This window comes from Callithrix jacchus, chromosome 3 (genome assembly GCF_049354715.1).
Source record: "Callithrix jacchus isolate 240 chromosome 3, calJac240_pri, whole genome shotgun sequence".
NCBI classification, from domain to species: Eukaryota; Metazoa; Chordata; class Mammalia; order Primates; family Cebidae; genus Callithrix; species Callithrix jacchus.
Genome location: NC_133504.1, coordinates 145,143,520 through 145,167,418, shown reverse-complemented (window position 1 = coordinate 145,167,418; position 23,899 = coordinate 145,143,520). Strand labels below are relative to the sequence as shown.

General features: G+C 36.5%; 1 protein-coding gene across 14 annotated transcripts in view; it reads right to left on the bottom strand.

Annotated features, from left to right (window-relative positions):
- Positions 1-23,899, bottom strand: part of FRYL (FRY like transcription coactivator) — a 282,324-nt gene that overhangs the window by 146,669 nt on the left and 111,756 nt on the right. For 3 of the 14 annotated variants that reach the window (XM_054253359.2, XM_078367233.1, XM_078367234.1), the window contains exon 1: positions 10,947-11,204. The exons of the other annotated variants lie outside the window; for them this stretch is intronic. In XM_054253359.2, the coding sequence (XP_054109334.2) occupies positions 10,947-11,019 (73 nt within the window). In that variant the 5' untranslated portion in view covers positions 11,020-11,204. Of the gene's footprint in view, positions 1-10,946; positions 11,205-23,899 lie in introns of those variants that run through there. 14 annotated transcript variants of the gene reach the window in all.

Here is a 23,899-nt window from a genome sequence, read left to right as displayed (position 1 = left end):
TGGCTGACTCTTCTCCTCTAGCTGGACATGGACCTGTGGATCAGCAAAAGATATTCCTGTAAACACACCAGAATCCTGCAGGACCTCATCCAGCAAACATACCTGGACCGAGGGACTGGGGAGGCTGACAACTACAAAGAGACGTGTAGCCCTTTTCTCTGACTGCAATGAAGCTGAGCAGTATCAAAATAGATGGGCTGAGTCCTCTGTAGCTCAAAGGGTGAGATGATGAGAAAAGACAAGGAGCAAGGGGGCTCCCTCCTACTATCTTAACAGCTGTTAACTGGTGCTATTTTAGGCTGCTTTCCCCTCAGTCACTCTTGGGATTACTCCTTAAAAGACCTTAGCAGTCTGACCTACACTCAGTTAGCAAACAAAGTAATTTAACTGTACATCTAATGGTATCCAGCAGCCAGAGACAAAGAAACAAATAAAATACTTAACAAACATCAGCAACAAATATTATAGACTTCAGAACAAACCTATTTTGATTAAAAACAGAAACTTAAGTGCTGATTTTTGCCTTGCTATTCAACACCATCCTGGAGATAATAAGCAAATGCAATATATTAAAAAATTAAATCATTGTTACAAATATTAAAAAAGACATGAAACTTTATTAACTAGCAATAATCACCTAGAAACATAAATTGATTTTTTAAAAAAACTTCCATTTACAAAAATAAAATAGGTAGAAATAAACATAATAAGAAAAGCATAGGACTTATACAGAGGAAATGACAAGAGCTTCTTGATGTAAAAGAAGATATAAAAGACATCAAAGAAAATCTGAATATGTGGAAAGTCATAGTCATAGATGGAAGGATCAACTTTCATAAAATTAATATATTAATTAGCAAAGCTCCAACAAAAATTTTGATACTATTTTGCCTAGATTTATTAGATAAAACTTTTTTTTTTTTGAGACAGAGTTTCGCTCTTGTTGCCCAGGCTAGAGTGCAATGGCGCGATCTCGGCTTACCGCAACCTCCGCCTCCTGGGTTCAAGCAATGGGTTCAAGCAATTCTCCTGCCTCAGCCTCCCGAGTAGCTGGGACTGCAGGCGTGCGCCACCATGCCCAGCTAATTTTTGTATTTTTAGTAGAGACGGGGTTTCACCTTGTTGACCAGGATGGTCTCGATCTCTTGACCTCGTGATCCAGCCGCCTCGGCCTCCCAAAGTGCTGGGATTATAGGTGTGAGCCACCATGCCCAGCCTTATTAGATAAAACTTTATTACAGTATACATGGAGGAATAAACACTCAAGAAAAGCCAAAGAAATTACTTTAAAAATATAAAGAATATTTTTGAAATTAACTAGAATCAGAACATAACTATAATCAAGACATACTTCAGAGCATAATATAACTATATCAGAACACAATATAATAATAATCAACTCAGTAGACATAAGTATAGACAAATCAGATCAATGGGGAAAAAAAAGAGAACTCCCTGCATTCCAGAGTAAGAATTCAACATAAGCAAAATTAGAAGTGAAAAGATTAGTCACAATGTTGAAATATCTGGCCATTCATCTACAGAAAAATAAATATACTATATTCAAACACCAAAGTCCATCAGATTCCAAACCTGACTGGATTAAAAAAAAAAAACAAAAAACCCAAAGTCTAGATGAACATGAAATTAAAAATTCATTTTTCAAAACCTTAGAAAAAATTAGGAATCTTCTTTTATAATCAAGGGGTGAAATGACCTGTAGTCTAGACAGAAAACCAAAATTATATGTTTTTTAAAGATAAATGGATTTAGCCAAATAAAAATATAAAATATTTAGGGTAAATAATACCCACAAACAAGACAAAGTTGGAGAAATATTTAAAATGTAGATGACAGAAAATATAAAACATTCAAAGAGCTCTAACAAAATAACAACACAACAAGATAAAGAAAAGGTGCCAAAAGATAGACATAAGCAATTCACGTAACACTAAGTATTAAGAGCCAACAGGCATATGAAAAAATGTTCAGTGTACCCAGAAAATGCAAATTAAACCAGCAATGAGCTTTCATTTTATATATATCAGACTGGTAAATACTGAAAAGAATACTTATATCACCTACTGCAGGTAAGGTACAGGGAAATGAAACACTTAACACATCGCTGATAAAAATGTAATGCCCGTTTAAGTACAGTTCTGTGGAGAAGGTGTTCTTACAAAGGATAAGTATTCTGGCCCCTAGAACAGGGCATAAATTTCTTTGATCTTCAGGCTCTCTTGTGCAACCTTCTGATAATAATTTAGCTTTGTGTGAGCTTATCCCACAAGGAGTGGAAAGGATGGCCTGCCAGCTCTAGCATTAATATCCACTTGGCATATTTCTCACTGTAAATTAGTAAATTGGCAAATGCATAAGGATTTGTCTGTCATATTGTTTATGATGATTCCATTCCCTGAAAAAGATTTCATATATACTCTCAGCATTCTGACAAAGCTAAGCTTTCTGACTTGACCCTGAACTTTGCTGGCCATCTCTGGCCATACCTTAAGTCAGAATCAAAATCTCTGGAGCGGGGCCGAGTCTTGTGTATGTTTTTGAAAGCTCCCCAAGCTGATTCTAATATGCAGCCAGGGGTGTGAACTATTGCCTTACCCTATTCTTCTAAAATGGAACAGTTGGCTCTATACAACAATTTTACTTAAAGTTCATTGTGAGCATTAAAAATTTCAAAAGCACCATAAATAAGGAAACCTGTAGTTATAACACCAGAAATAATAGCCATCAAGTAGTTCTATTCCAACCATGCTAAGGCCCTACACATCAAATCACGTCAATACAATGCTTTTGCCCTCGCTACATAAAAACAACTACTAACCTTATCTTCAACTATATTACTAAGGCTATGTTACTGGAATCATCTTTTTATTTTCTTCCATATAGTCTCCCTATAATAAAAATTACTCATTCAGATATTGTTCCAAAATTATGTAAAACTTATTTTAAAGAAAAGAGGATCCACTTAACATATTGAATGTAAGCCTGCATTTGTTATGTTGTTACTATATTGCAGGTAAATGGATATTGTTAATAATTCATTCCTCCTTTTTTATGAACGCCTTCACTGACTACTTTCTGTATCATATGTCAATAATATAATTGAAAATACAGCTTATAAAACAATTCATAAAATTTTCTATGCCATTTACAAGTCATTACCTTCTGAAAGGAACAGGTCTGACAATTTGGAATTTCTCTTCTACAGTCTTTAATGATCTTTTTGTAAAAAATCCTTAAAACTTTACTCATTTAGCAAAATTTAAAATATTGAAAAACAGCATGCTTAATGAAAACCACCTAATAGATCCAAAATTGTCATAAATTCCATCAAACAGGCAATGTCCTATGGTATCACACATCAACAGACTAGGAAGAATAACCAAAGACACATGACCCATTCCACCCTGCAAAAGGCTAGCAAGCTTGTCTTATGTCTCAATGTGACAATGCAACTGCAAACAGTTACTTCCAGAAAAGAAGCTTAAGAGTTTGACCAGTAGTGGAATAGGCCAGAACCCAGTGATCTGAGGCTTTGGCACTGGCTATGCTTATAATAGGCAAGATATCTGTCAGGTTTCATACTTAAAATATTAAGCAATCAGTACAGAGGGGCAATCAAAAGAGCTACAGCCAGAAAGATGACTGAATACCAGCATTGTTGGAGGTCATATCTAATTATGGAGGCAGAAGATGGTACCCAGAGAATATGATAACTGGTAAAAAGCACCAGGGAGATCCAGCAGTACAGCAGAAGTCATCCTGGTAAACAGATGAATAATGCAAAGTCGATGAACAGGAAATAGACATGCAGCTGGGGTGGCGGAGGTTTAATCAACAAAAAGGTATGTCAGCAGAACTTCATCCTCTTCAAGATCAGAGCAGGGTCTCACATTTGAAGGAAACGGAATACTGAAGTTTGATAAGAAAAGGCTCAGAAAAGAAGTGATTCTGATAATTATAGATGGAGGCTTTGATACAAGAATGGACAGCCCAGACACTACAACTAAAGAAGAAAGTCAGATCAAAAAGTGTAATGAGGTTGGGCTGATGGTGAGTCACTGGAACTAATGAACTAGGGCTGTCCCAAACTCCCCATCTTAGCACAGCTTAGGGCCCAGGGCCTGCTCTAAGACTGAGTCTACTAGTACCACAACAGGTACAAAGAGAGAAAGGTCATGATAGCAATGTTAATAAAACACAGGGTCAAACTTAACACAGATATTATAGTGGCCTGTTTGCATATTCTCAGTCACCTGGCCCATTTGCGTACTCTCAGTCACCTATGAATATTGTGACCATCCATGTTGGATTTTCTTGATTTCGAATCTCATAAGTAAACTATGTCTTTAATATTTATCAACAAAAAAAATTTTTAAAGAAAATTGTGAAACCCAAATACTTAATGAGTCAGATAATCAGTTGTACTTCTCATAACACAAAATGTTTAGTCTCAAAAATGAAATGTCTTTCCTCAAGTGAGGTGAACCTAGCTTAAGAAGTTAGAACAACAACAAAAAGATAAAGCAGGCGCATGACTCTAAATTCAATGACATCGGAGCTAGAAATCCCCCTTTTCAGGGACGATCATGAAAAATTCACATTGCTTACTTAACAGTACAATGAGTTGGCTTTCTTGTCCAGAATCCACTTCCCAAAGCAGACAAATTTATCTGAGGGATAAGAGTATTCTGGCAATAAGCAATAGGTGATTCTTTTCCACTATGAGCAACATTAACTCTCAACAGATACATTTCTGAAACATATCAATGAGAATGTAAATGACCCTACAAAATTAGTTTGTGAACAGCTAGCTAAACATCTCCTTGACCTCCTGTATCTAACCCAAGACCTATTTTTTTTTTTGAGATGGAGTTTTGCTCTTGTTACCCAGGCTGGAGTGCAATGGCGCAATCTCGGCTCACCGCAACCTCCACCTCCTGGGTTCAGGCAATTCTCCTGCCTCAGCCTCCCGAGTAGCTGGGATTACAGGCACGCACCACCGTGCCCAGCTAATTTTTTATATTTTTAGTAGAGACGGGGTTTCACCATGTTGACCAGGATGGTCTCAAACTCTTGACCTCGTGATCCACCCACCTCGGCCTCCCAAAGTGCTGGGATCACAGGTGTGAGCCACCACGCCCGGCCACCAAGACCTATTTTTCCTGCATCTTAAATATTTCCCAGAACCTTGTTGAGCTAATATTTTGTAAACTGCTTACAAGAATACAGATGCATGTAGTAGGTATTATATACTTGTTTGCTAATTAAGTAACAATTCTTCCATTTGTTCAACCTTCATCTCACTGTGGTCTATTTCAATAGCATCCTAACTAGTCTCCTGGCACCATGCCAAAGACAGAAACTTCATGAAATTACCCTAGTCACTGTCACAAAGCCCGTCAATGGTTCCTCATTTATTTTAGGATTAAGACCAAAATCCATTACAAGGTTTTTGATATTCTACATGGTCTAGTCCCTGCTTAACTTTCCAGCTTCATTCCCATCCTGCTCTCTATAGCTCTTTGCTCCAGCCAAAATGGCCATTCCCTCCAGCCTCTAGCACTGGATATCCCTTCTGCTCACCCACCTAGCTCCCAAAATGTTAACTATTTCTTCCTTCAGATCTTGCTAAAGTACCACTTGATCAGGGAAGCCTTCAATTAAAATATGAAGGAGTAGCAGAGAAAGTTAGCTAAAAAGTTTGGGTGTGGGGTTTTCTGGGGGTGGGGAGTGTTCTTAGTGTTCTTTTGCTTATCTGAGCCCCAATTTACTACTCTATAAGATACCAATTCATCAACTGAAGAATGGATAAACAAAATGTGATGTATCCATACAATGGAACATTATTCAATACATGTTATGACATAAATGAACCTTGGAAATAGAGTAAGTGTAAGAACCCTGTCACAGAAGTACACCGGTTGTATGATTCCATGTATATGAAATGTCCAAAATAGACAAATCTGTAGTGACAGAAAGTAGATTAACGAGTATGAGCTTTCTTTGTTAGATGATGAAAATGTTCTGTAATTAGATTGTGGTGATAGTTGTACAATTTTGAAATGCACTAAAAACTACCAAATTGAACACTTTATGAATCTTATGGTATGTGAATATCACAATAAAGCTGCTGTTTTTGAAAAACAGCAATAATTTTCTTCTTGAGATTTTCATGCTGAGGATTACAAGAGATTTAATTAATGTATGTGTATATAAGTATACACAGGTACGTGTGTAAACACATGATAGGTACTTAGCACATACCAGACCTATATAAGTACTTCAATAAACAGTAAGTACTCTTCCAATCAAATAACACACAGATTTTAACTGAAATTCAAATGAACGTATAATGTGCTTTTTGGGGTTGGCTTTTACTGTTTTTACAATCCAATAAAAAATATCTGAGCATTAAAAACAATCTATGAACTTTTCTCATTGTGTAAAAATGCAAGTAAGCTATGCAAATATAGTTTAACATACCATATCTTATTCACATTTTAACTTATAAAACTATCATTTAAGAAGGTCAATCTATTTTATGCCTATGATAAAAACTAAATTCTTTGAAACACCAGCTCTTATAAAATTATGTATGCAAAATAAACTCTATAAATTAATACGCTTACCAGAGGCATTATATGAACAGTAAATGCATCTGTGATCTTAACATTACAAATACATAACTGAACAGAACTCAGTACTGAGCCTTGCTTTGTCTTATCAATTTTAGGGTACTGCGCCAATCTTTTAAATTATCACATCCTCACGACACAGCTGGTTTAACAGAATGTTCCTGATTCAGTTTTTAAAAGAAGTAATGCCTAAAACTGTTGGCACAAAGACAAAACTCTGAATTTAGGCCATATGAATGTCACTTCATTGTTCTTACTGAAAGAAATAAGCTCAACTATAATCTAACTTCAGCAGCACTGCATCAACATTCTGCCAGCTAAGCAGGCCCTGAAATCAGAGGGCCTCTAGCGATTCATATAAAAAGTAGCATTTAACATTAATACAAAGTATGCAAATGCATCTTATAAATAAGAAATACTATTATAATTCATGTTGAAAAACAATAATAATATACACTGCTTTTAAGTTATGTTTGATGACGAAACCCACAGATTTTTTTTCTCTTTTTCTTTTTTCTTCAGGAGGGTAGGGGCAACATTTGAAACACATAATTTACTTAATGAAAAAATTATTTTTCATTACTTTTAATAAAAGCTATTAATAAATTAAGTTTTCCTCTGTTCATCCCAAGAAATTCACTAAATAAAATGTTATGAAATTTTATCTTTTTTAATCACTAAAAAATCATTTTATGCATTCAGGAATTGTTACGCTGAGAGACAACAGTAGCATAATATTAATAATCAAATTATAAAAGGGGTCATATATGTATGCTCCTACTTTTTTTTCTATTATAAATTCATCCCAACAAAAATTATTGCAGCCCTATCCAATATTTTCTTGTCTGCACATTTACCAGAGTTTAAATAAGCATTAAATACAGAAAGAAGAACAAAAGGACAATCAACCAATAACCTCCAGAAGCTTATACTCAAGTAGCTAAGAAAAACATGAAGAGGTGGTGGCTCAAGCCTGTAATCCCAGCACTTTGGGAGACCACGACGGGCAGATCACGAGGTCAAGAGATTGAGACCATCCTGGCCAACATGGTGAAACCCCATCTCTACTAAAAATACAAAAAAAAAAAAAATAGCTGGCTGTGGTGGCACGCGCCTGTAGTCCCAACTACCTGGGAGGCTGAGGCAGGAGAATTGCTTGAACCGGGGAGGCGGAGGTTGCAGTGAGCCGAGATTGCGCCACTGCACTCCAGCCTGGCACTTGGCGACAGAGTGAGATTCTGTCTCAAAAAAAAAGACATGAACAGGATGATGTGTATAATAATGCAATGATGTTTAAAGTGAAGAAGAGAACAGATGAAGCAGTAACTGTCTGGCTGACTCAAGGAAGAATGCATCTTGAAAGAAGAGTAAGAATCACTGTAACGCAGGCAGAGAGATGACGGGGTGCATTCCAGGCAAAGGTAGCAAATAGGAAGGCACACCATGCTTCCAGAACTGGAAGATGAAAGGCTTCATCCCACAGGAGACAGAAAGTCTGTGAAGTAAGGAGGGAAGGGTCATGAAGAGCCAGCCTTTAAAAGGAACCCTTAGCAGCAATGTGCAAGATGCAAACAGGACCAATATGGAAGCTGTGGCAATAATCCAGGTGATCATGAAGGGAGGGCTGAAGTAAGCCAGTGGCTGTGGAGAGGAGAGACTACAGACATTTGAGACGGAAGATTGGCAAGTCTTGGTCAAGAACCGAAAGGGGTTGGTGTTAACCAAGCTCTGGTTTCTGGCTTGGGGAGACTGTGGATATCAGTATTACCAACCATCGTGGAGAGGATCCTAGCATTCAAAACCGAACTCAAAAAAATCCCTTTCCCTCTGAAGTCTCTACTAACCATGTAGTTCAATGTGATTCCTTCTTATTTTTTTTGTGATTCCTTCTGTGAGCCAGGCTGGAGTACGGTGGCATGAACAGGGCTCCTGGGTTCAAGCAACCCTCCCACCTCAGCCTCCCAAGTACTGGGACCACACGTGTGCCTGTGTGTGTACTCAAATGCTGGACTCGAACTTCTGGGATCAAGCGATCCTCTCACCTCAGATTCCCAAAGTGATAGGATTACCAACATAAGCTCCCATGCCCAGCGGACCAATCTGATTCCATCTGTTTTTGGACTCCCGGTCTGTTTTATGTACAACAGTCATTTTGGTAAGTCACAGTGCACACACATTTCTCATTTGACTTCCTTATGATAACTTTTCATATATAATTTCAATAAGCTCCTCAAGAGCAAAGAACATCTGCCACAACATAGTACATGCTCTATAAACGCTGGTTGACTCAAAAGTGTTGATGTTATGAAAACATTCCTAGGAAGAAAGTGCTACTATCCTTTTCTAGGGTCTTAAAATTTTAACTCCTCCCCTCATGAGTTGTATTTAACTCTCTCATACAACAAATTCAAGAGAAGACAAAGAAGACATCGACAGATGCTGGTGAAAAAAAATATATTCTTCCACTTTTCAGGGCTATGGCAGACAAGGTCAGAGCCCTACTGAACACTGAGACTAGCAATTTCGTTTCAGTATTAACCTATTGCTCCAGAATGGTTAAAACGCCTTTATGAGATGTGTACTATGAATGCCCAAGGACAATGGGATACCCTCAGACTGACTGAATCACTCTATTACTAACTGCTAAAAAACAAAGGCTTTACAAACATCTGCTTTTGGTTCAATCTTGGATTCAAGGAGTACAATTAAACAAGATTTGGCTGTGGCTGGTTACAGGGTTCAGGTAACGACATGTAGAAATATTTAAATGGTCACAAAGCAAGATAACCACATAGTTCACAAGTACCTAAACAACATTTTTACAAGACAAGCTGCTATGATATAATACACTGTTCTTCTATAAGAACTTGTTAATTATAGCTTTATTCTCACTATAAATCTGTCTTACTATTTTTAAAAAAGTACATGGTGAGGATGGGAGAAGGAAGGGAAACAGTATCAAAGAGAGATTAGAAACTAGAGTCCAGTTTATTTGAGCAAAAATGTATTCTACATTACTATCTCCTTTTTAACTAGTAAAAGTATTTAACTTGAATTAGTAATTATAATTCTCCCAATAACTACATATATTCACTTAAAAACTTTCCTAAAACTAAGATAATTTTCTGCCATCTGGCACAACAATATCTCCATATGGAAGAATTACAGATCAAAAAAAAAAGAAATATAGAGATTGTAAATGCAGTATATTTGGCTGCATTTACAAACCTCCTCAAACTATATTCGATAAGACTTTAAGAGAGTTTTTTCTCATGTCAATATTTTCTCTTTTATATTATTTGCTTATAAAACAAAACTACACTAAATAAATATTTTGGTAAAGAGTTAACCTGGAAAAATGTAAATTTAATTTCGCATATTTTATGCATTAGTTTGCTCAGGCACCCGCAGCATAGTTGGGAGCAAGAACAGCTAGGTTCTATTCCAGTTCTTTGCCACTGTATGACCTTGGAAAAGTCACAATTTTTCTATACTTCAATTTTCTTTGGGCAAAACAAACATGATAACAGAACTTGTGTTTGCTTAATTCATGGGTTTGATATTGTATTATGATACTTTTGGCAAAAAAGTAAATAGACTATGGTAAGTGTTTTGAGATCTTAAAAGAAAAAGTGTGATTGAAATACTGAACAAAAGCAGTATTTCTGCCAAATCCATATGTTAGGAAGAGAGTTACAGACAGAATAATAGCTCAATGGTATCGGTTGTATTGACTTAAGTGAACTCTGAAATCTAAGTATGTCATCATGAATGTTCTTTATCAGAAAATTTACTACATATAAATACTACACATTAGAACTTCAATTAGAAGAATGAGGGAAAGTTATTATCATTATATTAAGTTGTCTAGTGCCTTAAGATAGCTGATGTTGATTCAAACAACACTGTGCTAACAGAACTGTGGAAGAGAACTGGTATCTGATAACCCCACAGAGATTAGAGTCTATTTGTGGTCTTCTTCCCCCTACCTCCCCCACTGCCCCCCATTATGACTAATTGCAAGAAACTTTGCCAGAATAACACAAATTACTAAGAAATCCAAGGCTGGTAAATTTTCATCAAAGAAAATTTAACTACTGATTTTACAACTGTCTGATGTGTGCATGTCTACATTTTCTATCTTACTGATTACCATTCAAGAAAACATTCTTCATGCTATTTTCAACGGCTTTTAATCTATTTGGATTAGTCTGAAGAATTAGCATGCAAGGAATAGCAATGATAATAATACCTCAGCATTTTTTTTTCCATGGAGGAATATATACTTACAGCTGCTGCTCCAGGACTTTAACAAGGACTTTATGCTAATTTCAAAAAACACAGAATCCTGTAGACTCAACATAGTGTCTCAATCAGCTGCAAAAGCAGCAGCAGCAGCAGAAGCAGAAGCTGAAGCAGAAGCAGCAGCAGCAGCAGTGGTGGTTTTGCCGTTCTATCTCTCCAAGCCGCTGTCCCTTCTCTTCTCACAGGCAGCAGAGTTTTGGCCCACAGTGCATTGGCTTCATTACCATGCAGTCTTGCAGTGACGCACAACTATAGTGGAAACGCCGCTGAATGCAGATGAACTATCCAGTTGAATAAAAGCTTACAAATTTATTATAAGTGCCCAGAAGGACACCCTCACCTTTCTTTATGCAGATATACACATGGCCAAAATTATCTTCTCTGTTTATGTTCCTGTTACCAGTTCTGAGGAGCAGCGTCTCTAGATGTGTAATCACGACTGCTAGTAAACAGACAAGGGTAGAAGCTCTGCCCTTGGATACCAACTTTTCTCACAAAGGGCCTTAGAAATTTTTAAACAATAAATAAATTAGGATTTAGTATAAAATCTTTTAAATCTTTTCCTTTAATAGCCAATCAAAAAAAAATTGGAGGTATTTAACTCACTTCAATATCAGTTTCCTTTAGGTGATTTTAGTAGTAAATTCTCTCCACCCCTCTACACACCCAGTCAGTAAGCAGTGATTTTCTCAGCATGTTTGTGATGATGCAGAGTCTACTGTCTCACTTACCCCACTGGAGATCACGCTGGCTAATGGAATGAAAAGATGATGTAATGAACACTGGCTGAGCCTCCATCAGCCTCTAAATTGCTCAGCTCAGGACAAACTTTCCTCTGATACATGCAACTTACTCAAAAGCGATAACTCTATTATAATAATGGGATCAGTTAAAAACACAGTCTTCTATTCTTACTATAGCACATAATTCCCTTGAAAATCTTATAGTAAAAAATGTCAATGAATAGCGAGAAATCCTCTGGCCAAAATAAAATACTACACATTTGTAAAACTTCCTTCTGTAGAATCTGTTCTAAACTGAAAACAACACTATTAAAGCCTAACCTCTTCAAAACAGTAGAAAAATTTCACAACCAAAATGAACAAATAATATGTCATTATCAGAAGAAAAATGTCTTGGCCTCCTATTAGTTTACTGCGACTTTGAAGGTCATGTGTTTAGAGCTGTATTTTTCCATATTTAGCAATACATTTGTACCAACCCAGCTATAGCACTGTATCCTTTAAGTAACACAAAGAATAAGAAAATGCAGTGATCAAAGTCATAACTGAATAAATTTATTCACAGCCAAATGGCTAAACATTGTATCAGAAGCTAAAATAACATCCTTCCAAGACAACAATTACACATTATGGGAAATTCATTAAAAGATATTCAGTGGTAGTGGTGTTTTTTGGAAAGGGTGGGGGTTATTTGAAGGTATTTTTTTTCTTTTCGGAGCAGTTCAAGAAATCTGGCCATCCCTACTCAAAAAGTAAATTCAGATCAGGAAGGCAAAGGGTAACCAACACAGAACCATAATACCACAATACTGTTGTCTGGGTACAATGTGATCAGAGACATTTCAGAACTACTGCAGACACTAGGGTTTCTCCTCATATAATGGAAAACATGCCTTAAGATGCTGAATGAAAAAAGGGCATCCCACAACCCAGAAACACTACCTACTACAGTACATCCACTCTTATACATTAACAATACATGTCAACATGCAAAATACTCAGTTTTACAGAAACCAGTTTAATTTTTCTTTCTGATTAATTTACCCCCAAAGTGATTTCATAATATAATCCTCTTTTCATCAAATAGCTGTTAACAAATTCAGGAAATAAGCCAATTTAGACCCAAACAAACTACACTGTTAAATGCCAAGGGTCAGAACTGAACCATGTCACTAAGTAGACAAGTTAGTAGGCATAAGCCCAGATATTTTACCATATTCTTTCTACTTCTATTAAGCTAAGCCTATTACTATCATAAAAGTCTTAAAAGCTACTTACTACTATTTGGCTGTAATGTCCCATCAAAATAACTAAGGCTCATTCCCAGTAAACCTTTACAAACTACAACAAGCAAAACTATCTGTCATATAGAATGTTAGAACATGATAACTTTGGGAGGAAGAGTAGGGGCCAAATAATAGGTGATTTTCTCACAACTTCAATAAAAATGAATTTTCTGCTTATCTACATACATCTATAAAAATAAATCAGAACCTAAAGTTTCTTTTCTATCTAATCAGTCATATATATAATGTATATACATTATATATACACACACACATATATTTACATACATATATACATATACGTATATGTATATATGCGTGTGTGTGTGTGTGTGTGTGTGTGTGTACCTCCAAGGCAAATTAATGTTTCTTTGGAACACAAATGCATAAAATTAATTTCAGAGCTTCTTTTAGAAGGTCCATTTTACATTAGGGCTTTATCATACGCAGAAAGCAGGTGACTATATCCCTTCCCATTTATATGCAGACTAATTCAATAGGCCTATGTGGACAGAGCCACATTCTCTCTCTGAACTCAATTCTGAAATGGAAAGAATAAAACTAATAGTGTTACTATTTCAACTATAAAACACAATATCATAGCAAAGCTTAGTGGGTTAAGTATTTTCTTTCTAATTCTTCCCAAACTTTTATCATGCAGATTACTAAAGTATTAACGAGGAAAACTACATATGTGTCCAACCAATCAATCCTTTTAGATGATAATGGCAGAGTCCCACTTGTATCCTGAATGCTTTCTCAATCCTTTGATTACTAATCATATTTTTGTTTTGTTTGTTTTGAAATAGGGGTCTCATTCTGTTGCCCAGGTTGGAGTGAGTGGCAGGAACAAGGTTCCCTGCATCCTCAACCTCCTGGGATCAAGCCATCCTCCCACCTCAGCCTTTCAAGTAGCTGGGTAGACAGGCGCACACCACCACGCCCAGCTAATTATTTCTTTCTTTCTTTTATTTTTTTTTTGGAAAAGTAGTTTCTGGCCATGTTGCCCCAGATACTAACTCTGTTTTTAAATTACACAAAGAATAATACTGCTATCAATCTTCAAATGAGTTTTCTATCCTTAACCTGCCAATTAATCACAGAAACTAAGTCATAGCCTAGAGCTTACTGTAAGATTCTCAAAAGACAAGAGGTGCCAATTTTCATTTTATTCTTACTATAAATTCAGAATTCTCCAAATTTTATCACATACCCCATCACCATAAAAAGATAGCCACTGAAATTGTTCCCTGATGGCATATCCTTGGCAAAGCAGAAAAAACTAATTTGGATAATTTCTTTCAATTATACTCCTCCCCAACTTTTAGATTACCTATTAAAGACAGCTTTTTAAATGATAAATTTTAAAGCATTTTTAAGAAATTCCAACATCAATATTATCAGTCCTTATTGAATAAGATCCTCCTGGCATGAGCAAAATACTATATAGTAAAGATTTGACAAGAAAGATGACCATGGAAGTTCTCGCTCTCAACAAGTTAGAAAGTACATTTCTCTATTTCTTTTAATCAGCTTCCGATTCTATGCCCATTTTGGCATTTTGAGGATTCATGGAAGTAGCTACTTGTTTTACATTTTTAAGCAGAAAGTCAACAGAGGTACACTCCAATACACCAAAACCATATGTACCAGGAAAAATTGTTAATAAAACTTATAAAATATTGCTATTTAGATATGGATCCAAATAAAATGTTTCTTGATAGAGAATGAAGTTTGGATTTAACTGGAAACATTATGCAATTCATGGGAATTAAATGCTCTGGCTAAACAAAATTCTTCAATTACTCATTCTTAGGAAAAAAGTACAAATACATGAATAATTCCTCATATTGATGGTTTTAAATGTCTCCAAAATTATTAAACTGGTATCCAGAATTACAATAAGTAAAAAACAGAAACTGGCAAGTTTTTCTATACAAATGTCAAATGCGTTATCAATCCTAGAATCTTCTACAGCCCCACAGATTTCAGCTTTTCAGAGTCCTCTCTTTTCTGGAGTTTATAAAAGAGACTGAAAGGTTTTAGATAGGTTTGGTAAGGTGGCTCACACCTGTAATCCCAACACTCTTGGAGGCCAAGGCCGAGGATTGCTTAAATCCAGGAGGATTTCTCCAGCCTGGGCAACATGGCAAAACCCCATCTCTACAAAAAATGCAAAAACAAAAAATGTGCCAGGTGTAGTGGCACCCATTTATAGTCCCGGCTATTCAGGAGGATGAGGTGGGCCCAGGAAGTCGAGGTCGCAGTGAGACAAGAATGCACCACTGCACTCCGGCCTGGGCAACAGTGAGACCCTCTCAAAAAAAAAAAAAGAAAGAAAGAAAAAGAAAATAAAGGTTTCAGGTAGAAGGAAAGTTGCTTTTACATCTGTTATATAATTACCACCACACATGAAATATAAACAAGAAAAAAAATGGTTGTAACAATCACTTCATATTTTTCTTTGAAACCTCATTAAATACCCAACAAAATGTTAATAGTAACTGCCCATAGCATTGACTAACTTCTTGATACATTTATGTCTTTCTTCTGTTTACTTACACCTTCGTAAATTTCCCAAATTTTCTTCAATAAATGTTTTAACATTTTAAAACTTTACTACAAAAAGGAAGCAGGGGCCAGCCTCAGTGGCTCATGCCGGTAATCCCAACACTTTGGGAGGCCAAGGTGGGTGGACTGCTTGAGGCCAGGAGTTCGAGATCAGCCTAGACAACATGGCGAAACCTCGACTCTACTGAAAATAGAAAAATTAGCCAGGCATGGTGGTGTGCACTTGTAGTCCCAGCTACTCAGGAGGCTGAGACACGAGAATCAAGAATGTTGCAGGGAGTGAAGATTGTATCACTGTATCCAGCCTGGGCAACTAGGTGAGTCTCTGTCTCCAAAAAAAAAAAAAGCAGCAGCAGCAGCAGCAGCAGCAGGACTCCTTAGAGAAATACTGATTCTAGGACTGGCACAGAAAATATACATGATAAGCCTGGAGCATCTTGGAGTATCAAAAACAAAGAAAGCAGAGAAGGTAGAGAAAAAGAAGAGCTCAAAAAATAAAACAATGTGGTGTCAGAGATAAAGGAGCCAACTGAAAGAGCGCTTAAAGGTCAAATCTGAGCAACAAAATTAACAACATACGTTTAGAATATAATGAAAAGTAAAAAAATAAAAATCTGTAAGTCCATATTGACCTAAATGAATGACTGAAGAAGTAAATCAATAGGGGAGAAGAGATAATGTTTTCACTGTATGGGAAAGGAGTTAACCTAGTAGGTCTGACTGCTATCCTTTGAAAGGCCTTACAAGGTTGACCCTTGGCTGACATCTGAGAAATTAGATTTTGGGAGGGTCCCGCCACTACCAGAACCAGTTAAGAGTGACTCACTATGCCTAAACTGTTTGTATAAATAATATGATTTACACCAAACACCCGCTTTCCTCCTGGGAGTCTAAAATTTGAGTTTATGCCAGGTAGGGGGTGCCTACATGATTAGCTCTAATAAAAACCCTGGGCATTGTCTCTAATGAGGTTCCAGGGTTGGCACCATTTCACCTGTGGTATCACAGCTCATTCCTAGGGAAATAAAAACAGGGAGAAAGGAGTAACTTTATTATGGAGAAACCTGACAAACACTACCTCAGCCAAGAGATCAAGGTTAACATTATCAGTGATAAGTCAGTTTAATACTATAGACTCTTGATATGATATAACGAAAATGGCACTTAATCTGTATTCTTCTTCCCAAAAACCTTTAACCTCAGTCTAACCACTATAAAGAAAACATATGAGACAAATCCAAATTGAGAGACAGTATACAAAATATCCAACCAATACTCCAATATTATCAAGGTCATTAAAAACAAGGAAAATCTGAGAAACTGTCACAGACTAGAGGAGCCTAAGGAAATGCAGCAACTCAATATAAAGTCGTATCTTGAAATATAAAAAGGACAATAGATAAAAATAAGGAAAATCCAAATAAAGCATGAGCTTTCATAAACAATAATGCATCAACATTGGTTTATTAGTTGTAAACAACATACAATAATCATGTAAAATAGTAAAAGTAGTGGAAACTGATTGTAGGGTACACATAAATTCTTTGTACTATCCCTGCAACTTTTACTTTTGTGTGTGTGTGTTTTCTTTTTGAGACAGAGTCTTGCTCTGTCACCCAAGCTGGAGTGCAGTGGTGTGACCTCACCTCACTGCAACTTCCGCCTCCCAGGTTCAAGCAGTTCTCCTGCCTCAGCCTCCTGAGTAGCTGGGACTACAGGCATGTGCCCACCACGCCCAACTAGTTTTCTTTATTTTAGAAGAGACGGGGTTTCACTGTGTTGCCCAGGCTGGTCTCAAACTCCTGAGCTCAGGCAATCTGCCCACCTTGGCCTCCCAAAATGCTAAGATTACAGGTGTGAGCCACTGCACCCAGCCTATCCCTGTAATTTTTGTATAAAAGTATACCAAAATAAAAAGTTGGTTAAAAAAAAAAAAAAGAAAAACTTTCATTTTCCAGACTTCTACTTTTGGCCATGTTGGAGTAACTTGAATTGGACTTACTCTCCTGCCATAAATAATCACAACATTGTACAAAGTATATGATCAAGGTTTTCAGACACGACAAAGGAGGACAATGACCTCTGAGAGATGAGAGACAAATAAGAGGAACACTAAAAGTACCCCAACTTCTGCCTAGGGGCACTTTACGACTATGGTACAAAAAGGATCCCATGAAGTCCCAGGAACCATAGTAGAGGTCCCCATTAAATACTCAGGGCCTTCTGTAGATACTCCAGAAAGTCGTGCCTCATAATGGGGCTAGCATCTAAACACTCCTTAAAGTAGTTTCAAAGACTCCAAAACAATCCTCTAAACCAAGCTCAAAGGATGGAGCTCATCTGCAAGTAACTGCCTTCCAAAACAAACAACACTCTTTAAAACAATGTGACAAAATCCAGCATTCCACGATGTCACAAATATGCAGCATCCAATTAAAATGGATTAAATGTGTCACGGTGTAGGAAATGTGTCCTATAAAACCAGTCAACAGAGTAGACCTAGAAACAACAGAGATGACAGAATTAACAGAGAGGTTCTTTAAAAGGCAATTATAAATAAGTTCAAGGACATAAAGAAAAAAATAAATACAAGGAAGAAAAAATAGAAGATAAAAGACTCAAATAAAATGAAGAAAGAAAAACACAACATCTAAAACAATAAATTCACTGTGTGGGACTAACAGAAATAAGACTTTGTTGAAGAAAAGATCAGTAAACTGGTCAGGCATGGTGGTTCACACCTGTAATCCCAGCACTCTGGGAGGCCGAGGCAGGTGGATCATGAGGTCAGGATATCAAGAGCATCCAAGCTAACATGGTGAAACCCTGTCTCTACTAAAAAAAAAAAATACAAAAAATTAGCCAGGCATCGTGGCACGTGCCTGTAGTCCCAGCTACTCAGGAGGGTGAAGCAGGAGAATCGCTTGAATCCAGGAGGCGGAGACTGCAGTGAGCCGAGACTGCACTGCTACACTCCAGCCTGGGCAAGAGTCAGCAAAAAAAAAAATCAGCAAATTTAGAGAAATTGATATAGAAACTCTCCAAAGTGAAGCATAGACAACTAAACATAATGAAAGAAACAAACAAAAATGAACCTAGACTCAGGGACCTGTGGAACAGGTCTAATATGGAAATGGTCTAATATATATACGGAATTAGAATCTCAGAAGGAGTGAACAGAAAATATTAATTGAGGACAGGCACAGTGACTGACGCATGTAATCCCCAACACTTCAGGAAGCCAGTGCAGGAATACTGCCTGAAGCCAAGAGTTCAAGACCAGCCTGGGCAACATAGTGAGACTTCATTTCTACCAAAAACAATTTTAATATTAAGACCTATAGTCCTAGTTAGTCAGGAGGCTAAGGCAGGAGGACTGCTTGAGCCCAAGAGTTTGAGGTTATTGTGAGCTATGTTCACACCACTGCCCTCCAGTCTGAGCAACAGAACAAGAACCTGTCTCTAAAAAATAATAATTTTTTAAGTAAAGTAAATTTTAAAAAGAAAATATTGTTTGAAAAAATAATGATCAAAAATATTCTAAAATTGACTGGCTAAACCCACAGATCCAAAAATCTCAAGCAAAAGTAAACACAAACATGCAAAGAAAAGGCCTGCTAAGGTGCATCATAATCAAACTGCTGAAAACCAATGGTAGACAAACAATCTTAAAAACAGGCAGTTAGCCAGCACAGTGGCTCATGCATGTAATCCCAACACTTTGGGAGGCCAAGGTGGGCAGATTGCTTGAGCCCAGGAGTTCAAGACCAACCTTGGCAACATAGCAAAATCCCATCTCATAAAGAAAAAAAAAAAAGCAGGAAATTATACAAGGCAGATGTTAGAATGACATCACTGAAAAGCTTAAAGCATAAAACTACTGACCGAGAATTCTATATCCAATAAAAATATCTTTCAAATATAATTGGAAAGTAAAAATGTTTCCAAGACAGACAAAAGCTAAAAGACTTTGTCACCAACAAATCTGCACCACAAAAAATGAAAAGAAGTGCTTCAGGTGGAAGGGAAATCATGCAAGATGAAAACTTGGATCTATACAAATGAATGAAGAGTGTTAGAAACAGTAAATATGTAGTTAAAATACTTTTTATTTCTCATTTTAAATGTCCTTTCAAAGTTAACTATTTAAAGTAAAAGTGATTAACAATGAACAGTTGGGTTTACAATTATATAGAAATAAAATAGCACATAGGAGGAGAAACAGAAGTATCAGGTTTCAGGTTCTTATGTAAAATGTGATCCTACTATTTGAAAGTAGAGTGTGAAAAGTTGAAATTCATATATATATTTTTTTCATAAAACAAGCCAATAATAGAATAATAGAATAAATTAGAATGCTAAAAAATGTGCAATTAATCCAAAAGAAAGGAAAGGGAGTGGGGGAAGAAAATACAACAGATGGGACAAATAGGAAACAAACAGCAAGACAGACTAAAATCCAAATATGTCGGTGGTTACCTTAAATACAAGTGGTCTAAAAACTGCAAAGGATAATTGAATAAATAAAAGAGATCTCCTTGTGCCCTTACAGAGGTTAGAATCCAACAATGGAGATAAAAAGTGTGTATGTGCAAGTGTTCCCACATGCAAACATGCACATAAAATTACAAACTGTGAGAAAGTGCTATGAAGGCAGTGAAGGGGCTATACCGACCAAGGAAACCAGAGGAGGCCTGAGATAGGGTGGTCAGGGAAGGCCACTCTGTGGGAACATTATCAAACATGAAATCTGTTCAGCAGGTGGGTATTCTTCCAAAGAATGAAGCTTTATGCTCAACACTAAAAAGAAAAATGAATAAAAGCAAAGGAACTCTGGCTGATCGGGGTTAAAGCACTAGAGTCCTATCCACTGGGCTCTTCCACTTGCCTGAGATGATTCTCAAAGAACCTCTAAAATACCCAAAGGGCTCCAGGAAACATTAAAGTAGATCTTGAAATGCCCAAGAAGGGTTTTGAGCAGGAACAAGGTCAGATAGGCCACTTGACTGGTTAGGTGGTGAGTGAACTTGCAGAAATCACAGTGGAAGTCAATAAGCCACTTAAATTGCTGAGGTGAAAGACAATGATTTAAAAATAATAGTCTACTGATAATAATTAGGAAAAAGGTAGTAAGAATGAAATTAAGGAAACAGTTTCCATTTTTTCCTGCTAGATATTTCCTGATGCATTTGGTGACTAACACAATAGATAACATAAATAAAGTTAAAATATTCAAAGGTGACCCCCAGGCTTAGGGGACTGGGTAGAAGGTCGTGCTGAATGTGGAATGGCCCACTATGGGTCACATAAAGTCTAGGCTATATATTAATATATCTAAAATACAAAAGGATGAAAGGACTAGACAGCAGAGAAATAGACATATAACCAATTCCACAAAGCTCTCACAGCATCTTCTCTATTTATGAGGCGGAAAAGTGAATTAATTATTTTCAAGTACTTGCTAGCCAACAATAACCACATTTAATGAATTCAGCTGAACGGAAGAAAAAGCAAGCAGTAAAGAGACAATAATTCAAATGTAGCACTACTAAAGGAAAACAAAATAAACTACTGAGTAAGGAAGAGAATCTGTTGCTGAAACAGTTGGACCAGACTTCTGCCTAGAATTCTAAATAGAAAGGTTTCAGGTCATGTCCAAATTAACTGCTTATATTTAGAAGTATAAATCAAGTTTCTAATCATGGCTATAAGTGGGTTTCTAAAAAAGGTAAGTTTTATACAAATGTTACAGATTGGACCAATGTAATAATATACTCATAAGTTAGCAACATAAAACCAGTAAGGAAGTATTTTAACTAAGCTCTGTAATTTGGGGCGTGGTTACCTATGCAGCAATTATACTGCTTGTGTATGCTGTAAGGTACAATTACTGTTACGTTCCTGACACAGGTATTTATTAACAGCCCAATTTGTTCCTGGCTTTTGGTTTTAGCTCTTTTTATCTATTTCACACATTTTAAAAAATTGCTTCCTCTGCTAGAATGAAACAGTCTAGAAAATCCTGTAATCATAACTTTCTTCTTTGCTCTCACAAACCATACCAATTTCCCATCAAATCTGGCACAGTGCTAAAATATTATTTCTTCAAAGAAAAAAAATCTGCTCTTTTCAAATATATTTAAAAATCATTCTCAAGGTCCTAAGAAATATAGATAGGAATAAATTGCCTGAAACAACAATTCTTCAAGATACTGTTAATTAAAATCCAGATTTTAAAATTTCTATTCTAAAAGCTCCCAGTTACTGGATTTGTATTTTTATAACATAATGCATATTTATTTTATTGTCTTGAAGCTGGAATTACTAACACCAACATAGTTTCACTGACAATACAGGTTATACAGATGTTTGGGGAAGAAAAGAGTATCTGCCATTACAATTGGCTAGTCCTAATGGAACAGCACAAGTAAAATTCTAGGAGCCATCCATGTTGTGAATATAGAATTTACTGCCCAAAGCAGGGCTGTTTTGAGCATGAAGTAAGTACTATTAATAACGATGCCAGAACAGAGACATAAACCACAACTGCCCGGGTAGATGTAAACCACAACTACCCAGGGTGTACAGAGACTTCCTATAGTCACCTCCATGAAGCACCCATCACAAAATAAAGGCTCAGTATTTACTGCCAAAACTCGCCTTTTTCTGTTTCCTAAATCATCAGTAGTAAATGACTACTACATTTTCAATCAACTAGAGATTCTTTACCATTAAAGCCAACTTTAATATCACTCTAGTTTTAAACCAGAGGGGTGAGTCAGCAAGGCTGTAATAAAGTAAAGGTCTAAAGCAGGAAAGGAAGAAGCAATAAACTGCAGAGGCAAGCCAATGCAAGGGCAAAAATTACTCTTAAGAGGACCAGGCCAGGCACGGTGGCTCACACCTATAATCCCAACACTTTGGGAGGCCAAGGAGGGTGAATCACTTGACGTCAGGAGTTCGAGACCAGCCTGACCAACATGGTGAAACCCCATCTCTACTAAAAAGAAAGCAAAACAAAAATTAGCCAGGTGTGGTGGCACACACCTGTAATCCCAGCTATTCAGGAGGCTGAGGCAGGAGAATTTGCTTGAGCCCAGGAGGCAGAGGTTGCAGTGAGTCTAGACTACACTACTGCACTCCAGCGTGGGTGAAACAATGAGACTGTATTAAAAAAAAAAAAAAAAAGAATTAGAGAACCAGTAGGGCTAAGAAGATGAAAAGATTGTCCAGTAAAATTAAACAGGCAAGTTCAAAACACAGACAAATGTTTATGCATGGTTAACCTTAACCTAAATGTACTGTATTCAAAGTAATTTGGAAAAACCTAACTTCATAATCTTAATATTCTTTAAAGCCCCACTCCAAACCTAGAAAATCAGAATCTATTGTTTAATAAGATCCCCTAGGTGACTCTGAAGCATGTCCAAGTTTAAGGGCTACTTATAAATAGGAAATTTCAGAAGCCTAAGAAATAATAAAGATAAATTTTCTGTATTCATTACAACGAAAATTTCAGTTTTTTTTTTTTTTAAAGTTTCTTCATCAAGTAGCCTGAAAATGTATATCAGCTTATACTTCCTCTTGAGGACAGTGTAGGGGTCATCAAAGGGTCCATTTAGTCTTAAGTTACTCTTCAGAAACACAAAATACCATCAAAAGTCTAAGTAAAAGTACAAGAAGAATTTAGGTAAGGTTCCTATAATTTACTTTGTAATAAAATCATTTTGGATTGTTGTTTAACAGTTAAAATAAGTCAGTGATGGCATGTCTGCTTTGCTAGCTATAGAATTTAGAAAAATATAATTCCAAAGGACAGACCAATCCTCATCCTGACTGCTATCTTTTTACAAAGAATCATCTGAGATGGTCTAGCTTACCTTTTCAGCTAATTTTTTAAAACAAAAAAAAATGACTCAGATTAATACATTTTATATCCACCCCCGCATGTGGCAGGATGGGGTGGGGAAAATGAGTGGAAGGCACATAGGTATACCCTAGTGGACAATCTGTTCCACTAAGGATAAACAACTGATAAAAGCAACCACTTCGGAACTGCAAATCAGGATACTGGGCACATATGGGAAATGTATTAAGCCAACAATTGTTATCTTTAAAGAATAAACCATCTGGCCTTCCAAAACAGTCACAGAATCAGAGTCCTTTTTTTTTTTTACTGGAGAGATTTTAACAATCATTTATCATAATCTCTTAAATACCATGAGACAACTGAAGGCCAAGGAAGATAAGCGATATAGTAGGATCTCACATCAAATTAATAAATATTTATTGAACACCTAGAACAGATAAAACACTATTCCAAGAGTTTTAGAAAATA